The sequence below is a fragment of the Lytechinus pictus genome, chromosome 3 (genome assembly GCF_037042905.1).
Source record: "Lytechinus pictus isolate F3 Inbred chromosome 3, Lp3.0, whole genome shotgun sequence".
Lineage (NCBI taxonomy): Eukaryota > Metazoa > Echinodermata > Echinoidea > Temnopleuroida > Toxopneustidae > Lytechinus > Lytechinus pictus.
In genome coordinates, this window is record NC_087247.1 from 41,555,641 (window position 1) to 41,582,625 (window position 26,985).

The 26,985-nt window shown below is 34.2% G+C and overlaps 1 protein-coding gene across 1 annotated transcript in view; it reads left to right on the top strand.

Moving 5' to 3' along the window:
* The window catches only part of LOC129257216 (atrial natriuretic peptide receptor 1-like), a 41,479-nt gene extending 24,995 nt beyond the window's left edge, over positions 1-16,484 (top strand). The window contains exons 12-21 of the mRNA XM_054895497.2: positions 1,812-1,974; positions 3,816-3,965; positions 4,401-4,569; positions 5,133-5,282; positions 6,419-6,542; positions 7,845-7,913; positions 8,706-8,880; positions 10,192-10,290; positions 12,308-12,399; positions 13,869-16,484. Of these exons, the coding sequence (XP_054751472.2) occupies positions 1,812-1,974; positions 3,816-3,965; positions 4,401-4,569; positions 5,133-5,282; positions 6,419-6,542; positions 7,845-7,913; positions 8,706-8,880; positions 10,192-10,290; positions 12,308-12,399; positions 13,869-13,955 (1,278 nt within the window). The 3' untranslated portion in view covers positions 13,956-16,484. The remainder of the gene's footprint in view (positions 1-1,811; positions 1,975-3,815; positions 3,966-4,400; positions 4,570-5,132; positions 5,283-6,418; positions 6,543-7,844; positions 7,914-8,705; positions 8,881-10,191; positions 10,291-12,307; positions 12,400-13,868) is intronic.
* Positions 16,485-26,985: the final 10,501 nt, after the last annotated feature.

A 26,985-nucleotide genomic window follows, 5' to 3' on the forward strand; every position in this document is an offset into this window, starting at 1 on the left:
AATTTGAAAGTGGGAGGGGCACGGGGAAAAGGGGGGCACTTCCTCTTTTGAAAAGTGAACTTAAAATTTTAACTTAATTTTATAAGAAAATAGTCTACTATCTACCCCAGTGGCGTAATGAGGCAAAAGCTTTGAGGGGGCAGACTTGGTGTACGAGGGAATTTTTTTTATAGCTGCGAGCGAGCAAAATGTCATTTTTAATAAAATATATAATTTGTGATATATATATTTTGACACAATTTTCAGAGAATAATATATGTCAAAAGGGGTATTGTGTGCAAACAGATAACCCCCATGCCTGATGTAGTGCGAGATGTCCTCGCATTAGATAAACAAAATCACGGTCCATGTTTACAATAAAAAAGTAAAATATTGTTTAAAAACTAGCTCCTACTCCAAAAAAAGAGAAGTGGTACGGTACCGTATGTCAACTTTCCAGCAATGCAATATATGCACGTCGCGTGCGAAAAAAAGGTGTAGCCTATTGGTACCGTGCGAGGCTGAAATACCTCTTATCTAGACCAACATTTTTAATTTTGGAGAGAATTATATAAATAATCGGCCCTGTAATGGTATTAAAATTACATTAAAGATTACACCAATATATATATTGAAACATTTGATCGAAACAAATATTTATAAAATATATTTATAACCTTTAAACAGAATTACAGAAATCATTATTTCTAAGATAATATTAAGATTACATTAAAAATTAAAAGATATATTTTGAAACATTTATCAAAGTAGATAATTATAATTTCTACCTTAGAAAGATTTGATAAATGTGGAACCAAACGGCGGCTCTCCTATCATTTCGGCCAAAATTTGAACCAGTCATTTGGATCTGGCGGGCCCGATCGACTAGCCGTTATGTACTGGCGGTACTAATCAGCTAGCCGTTTTGGACCGCCGGTACCCGGGCCAATTCGCCTATGACACCGGCGCGGCCAGCGCGGCACTAGAGTTACCCTGTACAGTCCTAGCTAGTCTCACCTGGTTCTATACTAGGCAGCACGCGTTACCCACACGCCCATGCACAGGTATCATATCAATCGATTTTGATGTTTACGCCACTTAGGGTATCAAATTAGGGGATTTCCCTGTTCACGCCACTTAGGGTGGCTTTTCTCATGGGTTACGCCATTTAGGGTTGCAAATTTACTTAATGTCATTACGCCATTTAGGGTGCATTTCTGAGGTTGTCGGACACGGGTGAGTAGCAGTCCATGTGGAGAGTGACCCCCGGGGGTACGACTGTTTAGTTTTTTTCCTCACATAAAGAAACGTGAAAAAAAATCATGTTCATACCGTTTTCGGCCACCTGCTTGTCTGTAGCTTTCTTTATCCCTACTAATGATGACAATGATGACGACGACGATGATGGTGATGATAATAATTATTTTTAAAGTAAAGAAATTTATAACACGGCATTCATGCAGATGATATTAATCTGCACCGGTATACATTCTAAAAACACTGAGTAAAATTTTACCCAATATTGGGTAGAAAGGGAACATGCATGTTTGCTGCTGGGTATTTTTGTTTACCCAATATTGAGCAAAATGCAGGTTTTAAGGGTAAATTTCAACGCAACATTGCGTGAAATTTACAAAATATTTGGTATCTTTTTACCCAACCAAAAATGCAAGTCCCCATTTTACCCAATAATGGGTAAACCCTTTTTTTTTAGTGTAAATACACAGGATTGTAGCTCGCTAACGAAGCAAACGAGCAAGGGGGCAATGAAAAAGAGTTATCGATATTAGCTCTACTGCATGGAATTACAATGCCAATCTTGATCATTCCAGGGACTGCACTACCTACACAACAGTGTTATCGTTCTTCACGGTAGACTATCATCATCAAACTGCGTGGTCGACAGCCGGTTCGTTCTCAAGCTCACTGACTACGGACTCGCCAAATTTAGAGACATCGAGAACAGCGAAGATCAATCGGCAAAGAACCCACAGAGTAGGGCTTTCCACTTTATTTTAGAATACGAGAGATTCGACAGCTTTGCCTGGTGCCATCAGTTTGTAAACTATTTTGATAGAGAATTAAATAGGGAAAGCACCACAGCTCAATTGAATAGCATGAACCACGATATGAGTCGGTCACTGCTCCATTCCCATAATGCAACACTGTAGTCATTAGGAATAGAAATCAGTACACAGGTGTAGGTATCGCTCCTTACAACATTCATAGCCCATATTATGTTCCCTGACAAAACATTCATATTTACGATTAATCAATTTACAATTGTAATTTAATCCAACTTCCCTATGTTTTTTGTGAAGTATGTTCATCGAGATTTTTAGCACAGGAGTCTTTAAGAATTTCCACGGTATATGATCGGCGTCTTTCCCTAGTTAGACATTCCGTCATCCGTATATTACCATTGTATTATTCAGTGATTCCAACTTCTCGATATACAGTGCGTATAAAAACAAAGTTAACACTTTGAAAAAGCTCTGGAAATTTTTTTTTTACAACATGTGGGTATTTTTTCAAGTATATTATTTGGTTTGGGTCTCATCTATCCAATGAAAGTAAAAGTTTTTACAGAATGTAACGCTTGAGTGGGTACGGTACTGTCCATTTTTGTAAAGCTCGCAGAAATCTGTTTGCGCAGAAATGCTCGTTTTCACGCTGTGTCAAGGGGAAAAGGCGAAATCAAACTTACCCTACGAAACATTTCTCATACGATTCCCTTGCACTTTTAGTCAATTGAAATAAAACGGATACATTCAAGCATTTTGTAACAATTTTGCCATCCGAATTAAATTTTAACATTTAGTAAGCACAACCTTTACCCTTTTTGTGCCAGCTGGATCTGAGGACATAGCTGAATCTAAACAAAAATTTATATTAGACATCTCCAGCATTTTGCACTAAGTTTTTATCATTTTAAGTGGGTTTACATTACATTTTTCATGTAATACTTGTTTGTCCATAATTTTCCCAAGCTTGACAATGATTAGCAAAATGAAAATCAAGCCTTAGCCATTTCATGTAAATCACAGCTCAGTGTAAAGCAAATAGCATCACGATGGCCTCGGTGTGTGGGGGAGTGGGGTGGGGCGTAATGGCACTCTTCAAAGTGTTTTGGGCAAGGAAACAGGTTAAAAAAGGTAAAATATATTTTCAAATCAATTTCACTAGCTAACTTCCATGTGTTCTTCATGATTAAGGTCTACTTTTATTCGTATAACTACTTCAAAGTTCTGTGCAAATCATTTTTCACTAACTTTTTAAAAGCGGAAATATTTTTCAAGAGGAAATATTTTTCGATAGTTATATCGTCATTTGCTTAAATGGATCTGTACCAATGTTAAAATGTGGAAAATCTTCAGGATATTACAAATGTATAATTTTACAGGATATTTTCTAGGTGTAAACTTTTTTTGATACGCACTGTAGAATAAAACACTCCCTTATCCATTAAAACATAATTATGAAAAGGTCGTATACTTTACAGAGCATTGTATAGCGAAGTTATATAGAACATTTAACTGTTTCCGTAAATTATGTTAATATAAACAAAAATAAAAGGGTTTATAATAAGGAATAACAGTTAAAAGAATAGTTTATATCCCGAATTATCAAATCGATCCACGATTTTTATTATCGGAGTGCATTTAACTGGGGAGAAAATAAAGGTGATTTTTTTTAATTCATATCAGAAAAAATATGGGCAATTCATATCTTTATTCCCCCATTGTCCCTCCATTTGTTGCTGATAAAATATAGAAATAGGAGGAATATGGCACAGCCCCTGAATATTTCAATATTTCTTGATTTCTGGTTTACAGAAATGCTATGGAAATCTCCCGAAATACTGAGATCACCCGATCAACAGCCAACTCAGAAGGGCGACATCTATAGTGTTGGTGTCATTATGCAAGAAATCGTCACAAGAGCGCGCCCTTTCGAGGAAGAAAGAAACACAATGGAAATAGATGGTAATGAAAATACTCATAATCACATAGAAATGTGTCACCCTTGACTCAACATGCTCAAGTCAGTAACCCATCCTACAGCTCTGTTCCTGTCATAACGGAACCCTGGTCCTATCATCCCATCACTAAGCCAGTGGGATAGTGATTTCTAGGGACTATACTGACTATAACGCATCATGTTGGCTAAATGCACGGCTGATGCTGATATTGAACATGATTTAAAAAAAATGAAAGCGATACAAAGAAGACAGATTTTAGTGTTATAACTGAAATCGATGATTTATTTTCTTTATTTTGATCTAAACCGCTCGTTATAATAGAAGCACAACTTATTAGTATTTATATCTCTATTTGTAATTGTTATTCTTTAATTGAGATGATCGAGTATATTATGTGGAAATCATTATTTTACTTGATTTTATTTTTATATTTTTAAAGAAATCATTAAGAAGCTGAAAGAGACGAGCCCGCCCTCTTTCCGTCCTAAGATTGATCCTCAACTGTGTACTGATGAAATTCGGTCCATCATACAAGCATGTTGGCAGGAAATACCAGAGAATAGACCAGCTACTACGGATTTACTGTCAAGCATGAAGAAAATCAACAAGTAACTTACACCCTTTTATAAAAAATAGTTTCACCCAAACGCAATTCGATTATCAGTCAATCGGATGCCCACATTTTAGTTTTTTTTTCAGTTTGATTTTTGTTGTTGGAATAATTAGATGTGATTAAACACATATTTTTCTGCTCCATGTGCTAATAATATCAGGATTTTTGTAGGTTATGTGTGTGCAAAGTGAAAACAATGCCTAGGATACATTATACAGTCGTGACGAGGTGCTTCCAAACTTTTGGTCGGAATATACATGCCGCATAATTGTAATTTTGTCGTCGTCTATCATTTGCATAATAATATAACTTAAATTGTTAAGTATATTAATAAAGGTAGCCCCCAAAAGACAAAAGAAATGTATTCGAAAAAGGGTAAATAATGATTAACATAAATGAAAAAATCAAGTAAAACAGTAAACGTGCACACTGGAACACAAAGCCACAATTATGACCATGAATTAGTCTTCTAATAAACTTCTAAAGAGGATGTATGAGTAAACGCATACCCGTTATCATTTACTGTTCATGCTGTTAACCTCAAAATAATTCTGTCAGGTATCTTGCTGGTGGAAACATCCTCGACAACTTATTGAGTCGCATGGAACAGTATGCCACTAACCTCGAATCATTGGTGGAAGAAAGAACAGCCGCGTTCTTAGAGGAAAAGAAGAGATCAGAGACCCTACTCTATGAAGTCCTACCAAGGTATACTGAAATATGTCTATGCTTAAACAAAGCTAGAGAGAGAGAGGGGGGGGGGGGGATAGGGGAGCGTAAAAAAAGAAGCAGGAAGAGGGAGGATACGGACAATTTCATGAATTATTCGCAGACTAGTATAGAACTCGTCATTTTTTTTACCAATTTCAAAACCATAAACTTAGAATCATGTCGAGTACTGCTGCTAAGAGTCCAATACTAAACATTTTGAAGGTAGAAGTTCCACGTCCACGATTTTAATAGATAAGAGATGCATAAATGAATGTTCGACGAAAATCCATCAACAGAGTTGTACATTTTCATTCATTTTTTTTTTTTATTTCACTTTAATTGTAAGCAGCTCCCTTGCCGATATACCGTCTATTATAAAAACAATTTTGACGGTTTGCGATGATTTACAAAAATTAATGTAAATGATTTCTTTCATAGATTTACATTGACTTTCAATTTCCCGAGAAAATGGTCTATTGTGAAATGAATTACATGGCATGATTATGCTGGAGCCGCTACACGCAATGTCATGTCATGTCACAAAATTACAAGGCTGAATATCCTCAACTCTGTAATTCTTTGATTGATTTTGCCAATATATACATGTACTTCATGGATATGTTTCTCTGATTTTTCTGATTTCATTCAATCGATCATGGCTTGCTCTTATTAAAAAAAAATCAGTCAAAAAATAACTCAAGAGAAAAATCTTATAACTAGTTGGATTTGAACCTGTCATCTATCTGACGACAGTGTGGTACAACTCCCTTGATTTTATTCTGAATTTAAAAAGTCGCCATTCAAAATAGACTGGCTTGCTGGAGAAGTTGGAATAATAGAAAAAAATTATGTAAGCTCATCAGATCCAGGCCTGTAACCAGGGTTTTCAATTAGGGGATTCAATTCCCCATCTCTATTTTCTTCTCCTTTTCCTCCCCTAGAATCCTTTGACTTCAACTTTAAGCTATGATTGAACTACACTGAATGTATTTAATAGAAGACAGTAAAAAGTACTAATTTAGGCTTCGGAACGCTTGATGACAATTTGAATCATTGGAACAACAACACAAAAATATATAATGTATGTAGGTTTCAAAGTGAAGTTCCGGGATTTACTTTTCGTCCTTTATTAGATCTGTAGCCGAGCAACTCAAACAAGGGTCATCAGTGAGTCCAGAGTCTTATGAAAGTGTGACAATCTACTTCAGTGATATTGTAGGGTTCACATCCATCTCAGCTGATAGCACACCACTACAGGTTAATAATGTAGATGATGAACACTGACAATTCATTGACGAATGAAACAGCTTGCGAAGACAAGCTCATACCGCTTTATCTTGTTAGAAACATGATGGATTAGAGCGCCCTCAGTTCATCACTTAACATGCTGAAGGCTCTTTTTAATTCTAGTATGAAATTCGTGACGTGAAGAATAAATGTAAGATTGGTTTTGTTACTAATAGACATAACTTAATATTGAGTATGTAGAGTATTATGAGTTATTGAAATCCATCCCCATTTTTATGAGAATCAAATCATTTTTTTTTTGTCATTTTGCCTCCGACGAAGATTCTGCTAGGATCGAAAGCTTAGGCCCCTTTTTGACTTTCTGAAAAAAATTATGAATAAACAGGAAAATGAGATCCGATTCTGATTAGGTAATTGATTGATACTATTGGCTCTTCATTATAACTCCTTAATAGAACTCCTTATTTGCTTTAACAGTAAATCCTAAATTGTATTTATTGTATATGTATGCAATTTCTGATGCATTCTTTTTATTTGGGGCCATCTCAAATTTTGCGGAAATAACTGCCAGTGTTTCAATAACTAATAAAAAGCATAATAATCGATCTGTACAGCTTATTTCCGGTGTACGTGTGTATTTTACCTTAAATTAGAATAAACCCTGAAACAAGAAAGTAAGATTGTGTTGGAAAAATCTTCATGGCGTTAGTGATTCCAACATTTAACTGTTCGAAACGTTTTTTTTATACGCTCATTTCATTTCAAACTACCATTGATCTGTTTCTTGGATTTTTATGTTTTATGCGATTCGCCTGGATTTAAGCGTCCCTTTCTTCTTCTTCAATTATCATTCAGAAGATTCCTAATATAATGATGTAAAACACTCCGTTCCTCGGGTAGGACGATAAATAGAGGCCCCGTGTAGAGGAGAGTCACCACCTTTGCACATTAAGAACCCAGTGGGTTTTTAATATGCAAAGGTGGGTTCAACCCACTGCACTATTCATGCTATTCGTATAGGGAACCTCGATGTAGTGGTCAACCTGCATCACACCAATCAGTTATATCGGGAGGAGAGACCTGTGTGTCATAGTGATTCAGTTAGTTTTTTTCGCCTCCTATAGGCACAGTTGATGCCAAAGAAATAATGATAATAAATGATGATAATAATAATAATAATTATAACAATTATGTTGTTAATAATAATTATAATAATGATAGTTATAACAATAACAATAATAATAATAATGATAATGGTAATAACGATAAAAACAATGAAAATAATAATTGCGTTCATTTCTCGTTCTACAGGTCGTCACTTTGCTCAATGACCTTTACACATGTTTTGATAGTATCATTGGAAATTTCGACGTGTATAAGGTAGGAAACATGATTTAATTAAAAATTTTGCCCATTTTGTCCTTTAATTCGTTTGTTTTACACATCCACACGTTCGTATAACATGCTTATATGATGTAGCTAATGTATATGATTAAAATATTTCCATTTAACTGATGCAAGTAAAAAGAGTAATTCAAATCAAATTCCTTGCTCAAGGGTAATGTCTGGATCAAACCCCGGGTAAAATGAATTGATAAAGGGCCAATGGATTCCAATATTAAAGGGAAAATGACGGATATGATCGTGTCCCTAAACGGTCCTCTTCCTCTACCATCTCTGCTCTCAACTCCTTTAATACATGCAAGCTATTCATCCAAAGTGGTATCCAGTTGGGCAGTGAGCCAACCATTTTGAGCGATCACTGTGAGCGAGCCAAAATATGGCACCAGTGCCCCCATGTCCCCTATCTATAAGCCAGAAATGACAGAAAATTATGATCAAAATAAGAGATTCATTCGTTTTATCGGGACGTTTTAGCACCACTGCTACTTCTAACACCTGCATTGCCCTTCACAGTAAGGAGCAATGATTTTGTTTTAGGTTAGTAGAAGCTTAATCATTAATTGTTTTAAAGGAGCAATGGGCTTTAGTAAGCATGGTAAGGATAATCTTCTAGTACATAAGCTTTTATGTCTATATGAGGAAATGAAATGTGATTCTTATATTATCCCTTATGCTGCTGACATCGGTCAGATTTCGAATCGGTTTCGTACAATGTTACTGCAACATTAGTGGAAGCAAAAACTAATCCAAAGATGGTTACTTTACTAGGTTGAGACAATCGGTGATGCGTACATGGTGGTGTCTGGTCTACCTATCAGGAATGGGATTCAACACGTCAAGGAGATTGCTTCTATGGCACTGTCTCTAGTCAGGGAAGCATATAAATTCAGAATCAGACATAAACCGGAAGAGAAACTCCTCCTCAGGGTCGGAGTTCACTCAGGTAAACCGTCAGGTCTAATACCAGCAATTACTTGTGAAAAAGACATTATTGCACAATCCAAACTTAAATTATTTGCCAGATAGTAGTACACTATTATATACTTCAAATCATTAGATAAAGATCAATAAGGGGAAGGGAATCATTTTTTTCTCACTATGATCAAAGAAACGTAGACACTCGGAAAAACTGTTTAGTTTTATTGTGGACTTACTGTCCATGGTTTTGTACAGTGGTTGGGACCTTGAAGTTCTCATAAAATCCAAGTAGGACGAAATGCTGCCCTCTTGTGGTATTGTGTGTGTGATTGAGTTTGGGGATTTACTTGATTTTGTTTTTGTTATAAACCATTAAATTCATTTCACTGTGTTTATATTAAAAATGGTGTTTGCATAATTCGTATGATTTAATATTTCCCCCAACAAGAATATATAGTCAGGTTTAGGGGACACCAGGCTGTATAGTTGCATTGCTTACATTGTATATTCCCTTGTATTGATTTGTATGGATATTATTTCATATTTGTGTAATACATGTATGTTGAGTCGAAATGAAATAAAGGAAACTTGAACCTGAACAGGCTGATATATATATATGACTAAGTCTAACATGTCTCAAACATATTTCACCCTTAAAGGAAGTCATGCAATTGTATTAAAATATAAGAACGTTGAGTACTATATGTCTGTCACACAATATTATTTGCTCTGGCTAGATCTAGGTCAGATGCTCACAAAAACAAATGGCTTAAATGAAAATGATAAAATAGAGATAAGGATACATAAAATGGAAGAGGGGAAATTAACGTAAAATCGATACTAAAAACCATTATTATTATTAAAAAAATATATTAGCCTCGTTAATTCATCACCAAATGTACTTATCACCAAGTATTGCCCATTCCTTTAGTACATTACAACACCGATGTCTGGAACGATATGAAAGGGCTTCTTATAAAATATAAGATGCAATTACTATTAAACACTATTTGCCCTCCAGAATGACTTATTGTTTCCATATCTACTGCTTCTACTATGGCTAATCATGTGCGGAGATTTTTTCTCGTACGAAATCCTTTATTTGTGGTTGAAGACCTTTTTTTTTTTTTTTTGCTTGTCAAATTTTTTCGCGGACGAAATATCCTCCAGAAAATTTGCCCCCCTTTTGGAAAATCCTGGGTACGCCGCTGCTGCTGCTGCTGTTGCTACTACTATTATAAACCCACGTGTTTAAATAACCATGATAATATTACGAAATATGATAATTCAAAGTTAATCAATGTGTATTTTGAAATCAAACCCCCACAATCTGCAGGTGCTTGCGTGGCAGGTGTGGTAGGTCTACGTATGCCCAGGTATTGTCTTTTTGGAGATACGGTGAATACAGCCTCACGTATGGAGTCTACAGGCCAAGGTAAACCCATTGGCCCGTTTTCTGAAGTCGGGTTTAAAGGGGAATCCAGCCTTGGCCATAAAATGTTGTGTTGGGAAGGAGAAAAATAAATTAAACAGAATGGTGAAAGTTTGAAAGAAATCGGACAAGCAATAAGAAAGTTATAGCTGCTTTAAAATTGAGATCACTAATAGTATGTAGATATCAAATTGGCAACAGGGTAAGTAAATTATGACAAGGGGCAAGGACAACTTTCCCATAGGCCATGTACTTTATTATCAGAGATTTGTGGTTTTCTCCTAAGTACCAATTCCCCTGGGGCAGTAATCTAAATATAACCCAGGTAGTATATTGTTTAATGTCCTCATGAAAGAAAAATATAATTTTAAATAAAACTTTTGGGGAAAATGACATTTTAGCCATAATATGTATTGGAGTACATGGAAGAGTAGTCCTTGCCTTACATCACTATGACATCCCATATGCGGCCAATTTGAAGTCTCCATGAGTATAGTGATTACCAATATTTACAACTTTTAAAAATTCATAACTTTCTTGTTGTTTGTCCAATATTGTCCAAACTTTCACCTATCAACTTGTCTGATTTTTCTTTTTCTTATAAATACAAGTTTTTATTTGGGTTGGATTCCCCTTTAACTTCAACTCAAGTTTAAAGTTGTGGTTTAAGTATGGACAGCAAATTGTTACATAAATCACTAACGGTAGAGATATCATATTTCAGCTCATTTGGCTCTAAAATCATTTAAAAGTGTCTATGAAGTATAAACGATGATTAGATTCACCATCGATGAATCAGGAAAGAGAACAGTAAACATAAGAAACATACAACTAAATAAAATAATTGACACTTTTGGCTTCCCATAATTTTAGCACAGAGTTAGACCATGGTCTAAGTTAAACCTGACTTCAGAACACGGGCCATTGTGTCTCCTATATATAATATGATTAAAGTTTGATTTTAGAATGATAATATTTTTTCAATGTCACATTCAAACAAACGAAAAAGACCCAGACTGCCCAAATTAATGCATTATTTTAAATGGCATATAGAGTCAGTTGGACGGAATCAGTTTTTGCATGGTTGCAAATATAACGCTGACTGATCATAGCTGATAGGCGAATCATGTTGCCTGGAGTATATTTAGCGCATGATTGAATTGAATAGGCGTCCGACTACACCATGGAAGTCTGGGGTTCGATTCTCTGCACGGCCCTTGAGCTAGGCAATAACAATGCTCTTTTTGTCTTCCATCAATGAGATGGAAAAAAATATTGTAACCAGCCACACCCAAAGCAACAATAAGTCGCCTAATATGAATTTTTATAGATTTTTCTGAGTTAAAATAAACGAAACAAATTCTAAGCATTCAAGTCATGCATAACCTGTCAAAATTTATCAAGATAAAATTCAGTGAGATCTTTAAAAAAATAAGGAGAAAATAACGCCTGAAGTTCGGGGTTCACATAAGCATGAGATGTGCATACTGTGTAATCTCAGTGAAACCTCCAAGCAGTCTGAACAAATGTGCCAAAGGAACTATTGTATCTTATTTTTAATTCAAATTTGCAATTTTCATTTTTTGCAGATTTATATTCACTTCATTTGAAATTTTAATAGTATTAAAGAAAAAAAGTTACTCTCTCAGTTAGGCTAATAATCTAATTTTGGCTTTTTGAAGACCGAATCACTATTTTGGCTATTAGAGGTACTGATAATGAAAATGAAAACAATATAATAAAAAAAAATTTAATAAGAGAGAGAGAGAGATGTTCACTTCAGCATCAATGAACCGGGATGAGCACGAGGGGGGAGGGGGGGGGGGCGGGGACGACAGTCGCCAAATGCCGTTACGGAAGTAACTGAGCTGTATTAGTGTATTTTCTTCAGTATCACATTTCCTCAATAATATCGTATAAAATGGGTTTATTCCTTTAAAATGCATTAGGAAAAGCGTTAGATGTCGTTTTGTTATATATCATTATGGTAACTACTATTTACTTTTTTTTTGTTTCATAGCAATGAAAGTTCACATTAGTGAGTCGACAAAGACTTTGCTTGATACGTTCAAGACCTTTGAGACAGAACCCCGTGGTGAGGTAGTCCTGAAGGTAATGGTTGTTTGTGTGTCTCTCATCTTACCAATGTTTTGCTTTGCCAAGTATTATTGAAGATTTTGGCAATGTTTCAAGGAACAAAATAATATCTTTATTCAAACAGTATCAGATGCAGGAATTCGATGGAAATGATTTCTTTTTTAAGTAACGCTTGTTCTGTTTAGCTCCGGATGGCCTATGGTCGTAATTGGATCACAGACAGCTTGAAAGATCCTTGCGCCCTGTTTACAATATAAACACAATTAACACATTTTTTGGCTCCTTAAGTCATTGAAAGGGAACAGATTCGCTTTTATATGTATTTCTTTCCTCATTCATTACGTAAGCTATATACATACGAGAGCTATAATGAATTATGGTTGCTACTCTACCTTTTACTTAATTTGTCATTGAAATTCATTGCGAGTTTAAAGGGATGGTCCAGGCTAGAGATATTTATATCTCAATAAATAGAGTAAAATTCACAAAGCAAAAGGCTGAAAATTTGATCCAAATCGGATAACAAATAACGAAGTTATTGAATTTTAAAGATTTGGATTATTCCGATGAAACAGTTCAAGGGAGGTATTCATGAATATTCATTAGGTGGGCTGATGATGTCACATCCCAACTTGTTCTTTTGTATTTTATTATATGAAATTAGGTTTATTCAAAAAAATTATACCAAGAACTAAAACAATTGGATTGACAACTGATTAAGTGCATTTTTTATTTATTGCTGTAACTTATTTCATCATAATGGAAACATATCATTTTCACATGTATGAAAAAATGAAAAAAAATATGATTTCATGTAATAACATAGGAAAAAGGAAAGTGGGGTATGACATCATCAGCCCAACTAATTAATGTTCATGACGATGTGCATATAACTGTTTTCACAAAATATTGCTAAACTTAAAAATTCAATAACTTTGTTATTTGTTATCCGATTTGGTGAAATTTTCAGAATTTGCTTTGTGAATTTTACTCTATCTATTTTGATATAAATATTTTCAGCCCGGACCAGTCCATTAAGAGGGCACTTTAAGTATTTCGCAAAATCCGCAAATACAAAGTTCTGGCAGCAAAATGTTTGTCACTATCTGAACAGTTAGAAACGATTATTATTCGCATAATTTTTAACAAGAAAATATCAATAAATTTGTAATATTTTGAATTCAGTAAAATTTAACATGGTCTTGAAGGTGGAAAGTTGTGAATAGTAAGTTTAAGTTGAAGAAACCGTTTTCAATGGATAGCATTACTATATAGTCTTGAATATAATGCCGCTCATATGAAATCTAAATAAAATGATGTTAATTTCCTTATCATTGAAATTAAGGAGCTTTCGAATACCCTACATGAGGTTTTAAATTTGCGACGCAACTTTCACGACGTGATCATTCAGCAAAAACAGTTTCTCTTGTTTTTGCGTCCTGATTTCTGTCGCACTGTATTGATGTTCCCCTTTCTCTTCGCAGGGTAAAGGCTCTCAACAAACATATTGGTTGACTGCCCAAGCATCTACAAGCTTTACAACCCACTCCGTTCCTGATATTGAAGTCTAAGAAGAAGTAAGGGTGGATCTAGGATACCAATGGGGGTGGGGCGGTGGGGGGGGGGGTCTGACAAACAAACAAAATGCTTCTGTTTCCCATTAGATCTGCACCTTCTAAGTAGTTATAAAAAAAGACAAATCGTCATTGATTTTCCTATAATAATTAGTAATTCAAACAGCGAGCATTTAAAAATTCATGGTAGGGGTATTAGTTGGTGTATGCCCCCTTTCTCAAAATCACTCTTGATCATGGATTATTATTATTTTATTCTTGATTGATTATCCGCAGTTGATGTCCGAATGTATTTACGTGTATTCGTTACCTGTCATCAAGTTCATACAGGTGAGGAAATTACATTCAAGTAATAAATAACTTCCTTGAATTCATCCGCCTTCTGAGTGTAAATGGGTCAAAGGTATTACAACCAGGATAGGCGCGTCTTTCAATCTGTATTTGAAGATATACAACTTTTATCGCAAAGTCTTATTCTAATATACATTTTAGATAATTTGCTACGAATGTGTTTTTTTTTTCATACAAACTCTCACAGAATTTAGGTCTATACGTATTCCACAAAATCGAAGTAATATTCCCATGATTTCACTGGATTTACAATTCAAGCTCTGTAAATATTTTCCATTATTCGTGAGAGTGTAGAGAGATTTGTGAACGTTAAATCTTAAATATCAAAACTGTTAAAGGAAAATTTAAATTATATGAAGATATTGTGATATAAAACTCCTCAAAAAAGTTTGGAAATCTGACTGTGATCGATAATCCCTCCTCGGTTTTATTGAATATTAATGTGTGATTGATACAAATTAATAGATCTTTTAATTTTCTTTAACATGATACCCTACATGATATGATTATGGTTTACATGGAGGTGCAGTGCCTTGCAATGTGGGGTAAGGTCAAAATTAAAAAGTTGCAAAATGACACAATATTGAAAGTCACTGTTCTTTTTTTCCGCGGTGATGAGTGAGTTTCTCAGCAGTTTCTTTTGTTTTCATGCACCTTAACATCAACATTAATATGGAATCAAACACATGTCTGCACAAGCAAGTACATAACAAACAAACAAACATGCTTGGGTATTTCAAACCACGTCACAGAAACATCACTACATAAACCACAACAAAACATAAAAAATGAAGAAGCAGGGTCTTGATTTGAATGGATTTTGTATTGACACTGACAAAAGAATCATGTTCTTCTGCTCGTTTTGCAGCTTTTCAATTCAAACCTCATCCAACACTTTTTAATTCTGCTCTTTTCGTGAGGGTATGATCATAACAAGCATGGTATCATTTTAAAGAGAATTAAATGATCTTTTGTATGCTATCAAAAATGCATTGTGTAAAATTGGGAGTTGGGAGAAATTAATGGCCAAACTCAGATTTCCAAACATTTATGAGGGGTTTTAGTAAAATATCCGTTTCATCAAAAACATTACTTTCTCTAGTAGGTAAATGTGGGGGCCAGTCCCAATCTTTTTTTTTTTGCCTCCATCAGCGCTTCGATATGTCTGAAGCATGAAAGAAAGTGTCAGATGTTTTATCCGACAAAGTCTATTTTATCCGATCGTTCCAACCGTGCCTATATGCCAATCAAAATTAAGGAAAGTTGTCGACGAAATGCTGATCAAACGATCCATCGGAGACTTTACAATAAGGTTCAAAACCTCTTAAAATATCCGTTTGATTAAGTGAAACGGCATTGATGTAATGTGTATCGAATGATATTTAATATTTTTATTTTTAAATAAGTAAATAAGTGAGCAAATTCAAATTCATTTATTTCACATCTCTTAAAAACATGGTACAATACAAAGTATATACAATTGAAGCAGGTAAATGTGAATTAAACTTGAGACTATAAATACAGTGTTATAGATGTAATAAATTTAATATTTGTGGTGAATAGTACTTGCGTGCACGAATAATAATCTCCACATGAAAAGAAGGTATCTTTGAATCATAGTGCGTCGTAGTATTGTAAATAATTATATTTCCGTGAAATGTGAATCTATTAGAATAAGTAATCATATCCCACTGTTATTTGATGTTTTGATGTTATTAGAAAAGAGTAAACGAAATTAATCAGACGTTTCAAAATGATCTTTCAGAATGACACCCTGTATTGCTGTAGTTTTACATAAAATACTGCTCATTCATTCAAGTAGTCATAGATCATCAATACTTTACCTTTAAATAAAACATATTTAACTTGCCAATTTAGGCATTGCACTATTGTTGATTTCTGATTTTTTTTTTTGAAAGATGATCAGTGATTGCATAGAAATTTTGATATGTTACGAGTCGATTCTAAATTGCATCAGGCACATCAAAGCATAAAAGCACCACTCCGTTCGCAGATTGTGTGTACACTTTGAACAGTGTAAAAGTTAGTTTGTTAAAGTGCAACACCTAACTTATTTCATTAGAGATGATTTGGCTTTTAATTGTATTTGAGTTTAAAATACTGTCCACTTTGATTTAATTGATAGGTCTTAATAAATCTTATATATTGTAAATGAGATTTGTACGCGATTTGATACTCTTTGTTTTCTTTCTGCTAGTCTGCCGTTTTTAAGGAAATGCATGATTTCCATTATTATCTTAATCAATGAATGTCTTTCATAAATTCATGATTACAATGGCTTGTAACTTTATACGATAAAGATCATGATAGGGGATCTTCTTGATGATGATGGCGTTGATGACGACGAATACGATGATAAAGATGATGATGATAATGGCGACAATAATGACGGTGGTAGTGGTGATGATGAGGAGAACTTTTGTGATGATTATAACGGTGCTTGATGATGGAGATGATTTTGCTGTTAAAGGGATGGCCCGGGCTGAAAATATTTAAATCTAAATAACTAGAGTAAAATTCATAAAGCAAAATGCTGAAAATTTCATCAAAATCACTTAAACGAAGTTGTTTGATTTTAAACTTTATCAATATTTTGTGAAAACAGTTAGTGAATTATTAATCCTCGGTTGGACTGGCAATACTATTTTTCCTCGGGGCTTCGCCCCTCGGAGAAAATAGTGATTGCCAGTCCAACCTCGGATAAATAATAAAAGCCTGATATATGTGGATGATACAAAAGAACAAGTGGTGATTTGACATCATCAGCCCACCTAAAAGAATATTCATAAAGACATGTCAGAACTGTTTCACCGGAAAAATGCCAATCTTAAAATTCAATCACTTCGTTATTTGTTATCCGATTTTCATCAAATTTTCTGCATTTTGCTATGTGAATTTTAGGTGAGATTGGGGTTAGTTGGAACATTTTTGAAAAAAAATGGCTGTAAAGTCCAAATAGATTTTAATTATAATAACAATGTTCAGCTTTTGTATAGCGCATAACACACAACAAATACTCTCTATGCGCTTGAGAAAACAAAGGAGAGGAAGAAAAGTGTTGATGAGTTCATTTTGTTGAGGCTAGGTACAATTTAAACAACTATGTTATAAGAGCTGTTTTGAATTTGTTAACAGAATTGATCTTTTATTCAAGATACAATCAATATATCAGCTTCAAGCATATATTTAAGGGCTACAAATGTACCCATAAAATTACTTAACTCTATGATGGTTACTGAAAAAAATCCACCTTGAACAAAACCGTCTCAAGTGTTCCAACTTACCCCATATACGGGGTAAGTTGGAACATGGTATGGGGTAAGTTGGAACACTGCATGGTCAATTAAGAATTATACTAAAACTACTACATAGTTTGAGCTTATTTGCTTATTTCTTTCAATTTCAAAATATTAAAGGTGTGTATTCTGATTTGTTGAACTTTATGTTTTCTATTACACATGTATATAGCCGCTCACGCAAGCCAACTGTGTATAGTAGAATTCTGCATATTTGTGTGCGTTTGATTTTACAAGCAATTCAGTGTATCAGCAATTTCATGTACTTATGCACCAAATTTACATGACATTGATCGGATACTTATTTATATAATCTATATTTTGAACTGTAACTCAGTAATACAATGAATATGGAGGCTGACATTGTATATATGAAATATAAATAGTGGCTTTCATGACAAATGTATGATGCCAAAATCTTATTACTCATTACGTAGGGGCAAAGTTGGGGATGATTATAGGAACACACACCTTTAACTGTACTTTGAACTATTTAACTATACAATACAATAATAATTAAAGGTCAGAACAGAATGAATGGAAAGGTAATGTGCTAAGAACTAATCAACATTGTTGTCAAACATGAGAAAAAAACAATTAAAGTGTGATACCGTGCCCTATAAAATGCACCTAGCATGTAAAACAAAAATACATTGGGTGATTAATTTGGCAACTAATTACTTTAAACCAACACATTTGCTGTTCCAAATAGCCCATTCAATTTTGTTCCAACCAACCCCAGAGCCAATGTGACTGTTACAAGCTTACAGCACAAAAAAAGGATTTCACCATGGCATATTAATAACCTTATTTTGTAGCTTGGTACAAATGTATATTATACCTCCCAAATGGCCAACTTGATCTATAAACTTCTCTGAGATAATAAAACATTTCTGAAAGAAAAAAATACTCAGAAGGTGAAACAACAAACATTACTTTCTAACTTCACCAGGTTTGTTGCACATGTGTTGTCTGTAATATGGTGGATGACTATTGCTAATGGCAATAAATAGAGGGCAGTATTGCATAAATTTATTAATAGGTGTTAAAGAAAATTACAATGTTTCGGCTTACCCCGTGTTCCAACTAACCCTAATCTCCCCTACTCTATTTATTGAGATATAAATATCCCCAGCCTGGACCATCTCTTTAATGAATGATACTGGAAAAGAAAACAAGATAAAGTAGTTAATGGTATAGTAGTAGTAGTAGTAGCAGCAGCAGAAGTGGTAGTAGTAGTATTAGTAGCAGTAGAAGTAGTAGTAGAAGTAGTAGTAGTACCAGTAGTAGTAGCAGAAAGAGTAGTATAGTAGCAGCAGCAGTAGTAATAGTAGTAGTAGTAGTAGTAGTAGTAGTAGTAGTAGTATTAGTAGTAGTAGTAGTAGTAGTAGTAGTAGATGTAGATGTAGTAGTATTAGATGTAGTAGGTAGTAGCAGAAATAGTAGTAGTAGTAGTAGTGGTAGTAGAAGTAGTATATAGGAGGAGGAGGAGGGTATATCAATAGTAGTAGAAATAGTAAAGTAGAGGTAGTAGTAGTAGTATACCACCAACTTTCGAAATAAGATCAACTTATATTCTAAAATCCCATACTGATCATTGGCACATGCTTGCATTACAGCTCTATCTTCCGGCGTGCTTTACCTAATAAAGAAGACGGAAGAGGGCTAGTCAAGTGTATAATTCCTGTATATACTCAATGCCAAGGCCACGCTAGATTTATCTAAACACATGCCGATGATGCGCTCTGGTTGTTACCATGGGCAACTGATAGACCAATCAATGATGCTGCAAGTTATATTGACATTGTGGTTTTATAATGGAAACACATACAAACGTTTTAGGACTGGTCAGTCGTATAATGTATACCGCTATTTCGATACACAACATTTTTGTCCCCTTTCCTAAACTTCCCACTCTTGTTAGTGTTCAGTGTTCTGTCTTAAAAAAATAACAATAAGTTACAGTTTGATACTTTTAATTACATACACTTGTCCTTTAAAAAATAACTTTTCGTAAAAATGGCTATATTGAACCATCTGATTTTGAAATTCGTCATTCCCCAAAACACTAAAGTTTGACAAACATACAACACAACTTTGAATGGAGGGAGAGAGGGAGAGAGGGGGGGGGGGGGGGGTAGAGAGAGAGAGAGAGAGAGAGAGAGAGAGAGAGAGTCAGAGAGATGTGGGGATGGGACGGGATAATATTGCGACTCTGTTAGAATAAAACGTGATCTTTTAAAATACAATTGAGCTATACGATTTAAAATCATATTTTCTTGTGACAGCTTCAGTTGGCTTTGATTTTAGCAGTAGAAAACCCATGTAATCCGTATTTCCATGATATCACGAGCTTTTGCAGCTAACATCAAAGCCAACTGAATATGTCACAAGAAAACTGACACATGATTTTAAATCAAACAGCTCAATTGCATACTATAGCATATATTTTATATTACGCAAAGAAATGTCTAGGTCAATAGGTTTTCTATCAGCCACATTCAATATTTTGAAGATCGAGGCAACTGGCCATCGGAGCAGGAAACTTTAAATCTAGGGGTGTGTATTAAAACATCCCATATGCCTCGATAGAACACGCGAGCCTCAACGGTATTTCAGGAAACAGTTTACTAGGTAAACTTTTGAAGTAAATTTACGATGAATTACAACACATCCTCATGAGGCATTATAGGAAAACAGGCAAATATGAGTAAACTGAGTGCATCGTCAGGTGGAAGTAAGTGCTATATATATATATATATATATATTTTTTTTTTTTTTGGGGGGGGCATAATCCAAAGATTTTCTTTTTAACATTTAAGAAAATGAAATAAAATACACATAAAGTACAAATATCATAAATGAAAAGGCAAGTTAATACATCGGTGGTCTATATCAGCAAAAAAGTAAAATACTTTTCATCTAATGGGCGTGGTCATGAATACCGCCTCGGCCAAGGTGACAGTCATAAAATCAAGTTTCCTGTAATAAGCATTCTCCTTTTCATAATTATTTGTTGGGCAGTTGGACAACAATGCTTAAAATTGAATGACTCATGACTATGGGGTCTTCCATATAAGTATGAAAGGTGGATGACCTCCCATCTGGGTCGGTGTCATAGGCAGGGTGCAGGGGCTGCCATTCCATATGATTGTTCAAGTTAAAAAAAAAAATTAAAAAGAAGTCTGGGTCCAACCATGATAAAAATACACTGGCGCCGCCCTTGTTTTACAAAAGCAAATATAGCAGTATTGACGTACAGATGGGGGCTTTGGGGCATGGACTCCATTTTTCTTTCAAGAATAAGAAATAAAAGGAGAAAAGACAAGAAACAGGTGATTATGGTGTTATTTTCCGAATGTTACGTCAAAATCTATCACAATTTTTGTGTATGAAAAGACCAATCCTTCGCTGTTGCCCCATACGCCATGTCTGTCCCCTCAAATGTTTGACTCATTACGTCACAGTAGATAGCAGCCATTATATACATGTACATATTGGAATTGAAACATTCACTATGATCTAGCAATAATTTCCTTTGAGGAAACAATATAAAAGTGTGTAAAGAAAACTAGCCGTTCGAAAGTTTAGTGGGTTAGTTCACCGAGAATCAGCAGTATAAACTGTACTCAGATGGGGAAATAGATCATATTCGTAACATAATATACCTGAAGTAGGATATAATCTTATGTTATTGTCGACAGAAGCCTTTTTATATTTGATAGAATTTGCTTGTGCTCTGTGTCTATAAAACAAAGAGACAGTCACGCAAACCTTGACAATTAATATAGGTACTAATGAAGCTCTCTCGTGTTTAAATACTACGCGGAATAAAAATATCAATGTAGATATTAATTTTGGGAGACAGAAAAATAGTGTGATATAAACCCGCAACGATCAATTATAATGTGCCTCTTATAATCATGTTATGATCGAGTTAGTTATAAGTGACAATCAAATGAATTATTGGTTAGAATATTAGTGCATAGCATGTTATTAAAAGGTGGCGAGAAAATAATTATTATTTCACGGAAGTGTAAAACACAAAAGATGAATTAGTGCATGAGCTATAATTTCAAAGAATATAATTGCAGGATTTCGTAGAGGGATTCCATTCCCAAATGCCTCTCTCCCCCTCTCTCTCATTCTCTCTCTCTCTCTCTCTCATTTTCTATCCCTCTCCCGTCCACCCCCTCCCTTCTTTTCCTCCTTTCTTCCTTGATGAAGAAGGTATATCTAATGTTATTATATCTCTAATTTCCCTTTTCATCCTTACATTTCAATGGTAATTATACAAAACAAGTCGGAGAAAAAAATCACACATATTTTTTCAGTACAATCTATTGCTGTCTACCATGAGAAAAACAAAGAACCATGAGGACGAAAATGTTTCACGCAAAGACACAGAATCTCTTTTCGGTCAGAATACAATGTATGACATGAATCTATTTAAGACTCAGTCCATGATTACTCGAGGTAAGAAGAAAGCAACAAAAAGTTAATCAAGTTTATTTAAGGGTTGAATAAATATACTTTGAGAGCAAAATGTGTCTAGAACAATTATTTCAAGATTTTATAATCTGTTTTCAAATGTAAAAAATTGCCAGAGGCTCCATTGATGTCGCGAATGTCATACTTATTATTGATGGGAATGAAATCTATAAAAGTAAAGTTTTGCGCTATAGGACTATTTCCCAAGAGACAACACCTTAAAAGCGGAAGTAGAACATTGTCTTTTGACAATCAGGTAGCTATTAGGCATCATTATTAATAATGTAGAACAAAGGAAACAATAAGGGTCCTTCAAATCACAGTTAGACGCTACTTTATGCCAAACGATTACTTCCTTTCATGTCTTTGGTGGGCTTATTATGAAAGAGTAACATTGAGGTTTGGGGCATGGAGCTAGGACATCAATGGTTGAGGTTATCAATAAGCAGGTGTTTATTCTTCATAAAGCGATAGTACCTCTCTTGAAAGTTTCCAACAGTATTTGATGATAAAGAAGTACATAAAAAAGTTAATATTCTAAAAATCACTTTGAATGTTTCCTGTAAATAGAGTAGGATATCCCTGGTCCCCATGCCTTTGTTTTATCAATTTCCTCTCGTGACAGACTAGACAAGGTCATGGTTACTATATTAGAATTCGAACGGGAAAGACCTTAGGCTAGCAACTTTCATGAAAGTTCTTCTAGTTCTTCTGTTTGATCGAAATTCAAGTTAATGTAAATGTCAATAAATTCTCACAAACTAACGAGTTAAGTGAGAATATTCCAATGCCAATGTCTTTACGCATGCATTATAAACTACACAATAAACAAATAAAGAAACCAACAAAAACAAAAATTAAATGTAATTGATATGAAGAGAAAAGAAAAGAGAAAATATCGAACATTAATTCGAACATGTATTACGATTAAAGATTAATTAAAGAAAATTTCAAACAAAGCGAAAACATGATTGATTTGATTTAATTCATTCCATTCTTCATAAGAATATAATATACAAGACTTTTTTTACACTTAGTGTAAAAATGATGAACACATACAGAAATGGTTATAGAAAATGATATTAAATGTTATAGGATACAACATATCATAAAGCATGAACAACAATGAAAACAATTTATGTCAAATGAGGGTCAACAAAAAAGAGCAATTAGCCTTTAAGCTTTGACCCCCAAATAAATACATGATGGGGAGGGGGAGGGACTAATACTTCAGGACTAAAAACTTATAACCTTGAGTCCTCGTAAAGCTAAAATTGATTCACCATAGTAATAAAACGTAAATAAAAAAAAAATAATTCGACATTTCCATTTAATCTTCTCTTCATTATTTTATAAAATGATCTTCATTCTTAGTTTGATTTTAAGAGCAGAACAGACGCATGACTTTGTAAATTCTTGGTCATGCAAGAATAAAGTAAGGATTCAGGAGCAAGATATCATTTAATTTTCAGTAAAGCTGCGCTGCTTGTTTTTTTTTTATTTGAATAATTTTGACTTGGAGAGTGTGAGTGAGATTTGAAGCAGATATTTAAACTTATCCACACTAATGCAAGAAGGAAATATCACATGATCATCGATTAAAGATGTTTCTGTCTATTTCCTTGACGACACGTTCATGGTAACCATAGCAACGCATTGCTGCTTAAATACTCTTCCCATACAAGAACTTTCGTGGAGTTTTGGCGAGCAACGAGAACATCTGTGTTGAAGCTCATCCAATGGATCAATGCCGGTTATGCGTTCAATATATAATTTTTTTTCAGTATTATCAACTACCTTGCATTTCTACGCATGCTCATTTGTGATGACGTCACATGTACTAATTATAGCAAGAACTTGACTTTTATCAGAGCGATGACAGTGTGCGAGTGTAGGCCTTCTATACGCTGTGCTCTCATGAAGAGCTGGAAGTATTAGTGCAAGTAACAAAGGCTGCCAAATTAGTCTGTGCTAACTCGTCCGGTAGTAGAACGACTCCAACGTTCGGCGGTTTTTTTGGAGATCCAAAAAAGGAGACCGAGTATTAATAATTACAGATGCAACCAACAGACCGATGAGGAGAGGTCTGGCAAACGCACTACGGTTTTAATACTGGATCATAATACTCTCAATTTTCTTCACTTCATCAAAGAGAAAATTATGGAGCTTTTGTTAAGAATAGCATTCTCTTGTGTGGTAAGTAATTACTGATTATCATTTTTTTGTTATAATGTACGACCAGCAAATGATTCATGATTCATGACCAGCAATTGATTCGCGAAAGTAAAATGTGTGTTTTTGCGAGCTAACTTAACTCTGTATGAATGGCTGAATGTAGAGTGAATGCATATTTTTATTACCTAGATAACAATTGTTGACATAATTTTTAAAATGATACCATTTCTTTGGTTAGTGTTTTGTCAATGTTTACGGTGATATTGTCATGACCCTCGAGATGTTTGCTTGCTTGGGTTCATTCCTTGTTCATACGCGCAAGGCCAAAAAGTCACAAGTTTCATCTTATATATATATATATATATATATATATACGTTTATTGATGAGAATTTTCTCTGTTTCTTTAAAGCTTTACCAGAAGAGTTAATATCCATTAGTTATAGCCAGGATGGTAAGTGAGAAGTATTAAATCAGCAAATCAAACAAACCTCAATCGATCAAGAAGAAGATCTTTCTCAACTATGTCAATGGAAATATTTGTTATGCATGCTTTCCGAGGACTAGATACAACATCGACTAGACTAGATCTTAAATACATGTGTTTCTAAACGATCATCATAAAGTTATGACTTGGTATACATTACAAACAATTTGTGTATGAATTGCATATTGTGATGCCCAAGTTTATAATTGTTCTACAACATTGCATTTCCAATTAATGCCAATATTCCTTTTTATGACCAAACTCATTTTACATTAATGTTCTAAAATAGAAGGGCTAAAACATATAAAGTCATACATCTTCATTTTCTGACGTAATTATCATCGGAAATACCTTATATGTTGTCAAACAAGTATTGTTTGCGATGAAGAGAAACATACAGGAAGAAACAGCAACATGTATCACCTATATTTTTTTAGGCAAAAATATAGTTTTAGATTTTCTTATGATGAGCATTTTAAAAAAGTGACAATTAAGTAATTAAATCTAGTTGAACTCACCTTTTATCTTCATTTCAGCTTTGATACCAGTCTATCAATAGACACGGTAAAGTACACAGTCTCCTATAAACATGATAAAGAGAAAATGGGTGCAAAAATATAAAGCATAATATAAAACAATGTCTATGTCCATTTAAAAGTGAAATAAGTTATCGAGTAAATTTGAATAATGACAAGTGCAGTAAAACAAGTATAGATCTAAGAATATTGAATAGGTATGACTAAGGACGGTGAAACATAGATAGTTTAGTTTGGTATTTAAATAACAAAGGCGAGGTTTACGTTGTTTCTTAACATTTCAAGACTGACTGATCTTGCTTGATTTCTCTATTGTCTTTGGCATCTTCTACAGTAAATAAAACTTCCTCGAGGTAATTAAGACATTACCTATGATGTCAATGACCCCATTCCTTTCAGAAATACACATCCCTATTTCAAGTACGTATTAGGTAAATGAGACACTAAAAGATGTCTGGGATATTGAAGGAAATACTGATCAAAAAGATGCCTCAAGCAGAGTTAGGATAGAAAGGATGAAGGAACAAACAAAGAAGTAGGCCTATGCCTCAATCATGCATATTTAGTTGCCAGAGTTGCCAGATATATCAGTTTTCAAATGAATGATATGTTTCTTTGCAGCGAATGCCATTTGATATGCCCAAAATGTATAAAGGTGTTTTCAAGACTGTTGGTAATTGAATTCAACTGTCATGGCAGGCTACTAAGGGAAAATGAGATAACTTATCTTGCACATTTAGGTCGACCAATTATAATTGTGATTAGAAGGTTAGAAAGATTACAATTCTTAATCACTTTAATAAAGAAAATACTAACGTCATCCTCACGTACTATGGTGATTTAAATGTATCAAACACACCAATAACCTTATATTTCAATTTTTATCTATCATTGTAATTTCAAATACAGCATAATATACAGTATCAGGATTTTGGGTGAGAAACATAAAAACAAACTGTAGATCTGAAATTTCTTTCTTTGTAATTACCAAATCAAATCACGGTCAATGGGTGTGCGTATACTACGCTATCATAAATCGTTTACGGGTGAAAACAAATATGAGTGTGATTACTGTCTGAAGTATAGCAGACCCGAAAACGTGACCAATACTATTCTCTGCGTATGTATATGAATGAGAGAAAGAAATACGAAGAATCACAATGTGATGTAATAATGCAATAATACAACGATCAATGCACAATCAAAATACTTCATGTTTACCCACATGTTGAAATTTATCCTTGATAAAGAGATCAATAGCAGACTGTTAAATTATTACAATGAGTGCTATCCACTTTAACACCTTTCATCATTTCAATGACGGCATTTTGTGTTTGCATCCAATCACCATAGTGATGATAATTTAAATGATTTTTTTATTTAAAAAAATAAAGGTAAAAGTTACACAATCAAATGCAATTTACCAAAAGTATGAAGGGCACATTTTGTTTCATGCATTAACAAATTTTGTTTACACAAGAGGCATTTTCTCAGTCTGGATATTTCTTTATAAAATTCAGTATCATGCTCGTGCAGTATTAAACAGCTTTCTGCGGGGGATTAGAGGCTCTACTTGGTGTGATAGTTATAGAGCCCAATATACATTATAAGGATATAATTATCAAGGAGAAACGTTTCATCTCTTTGAAATTTCGTTTGAAAGCTAAAAACA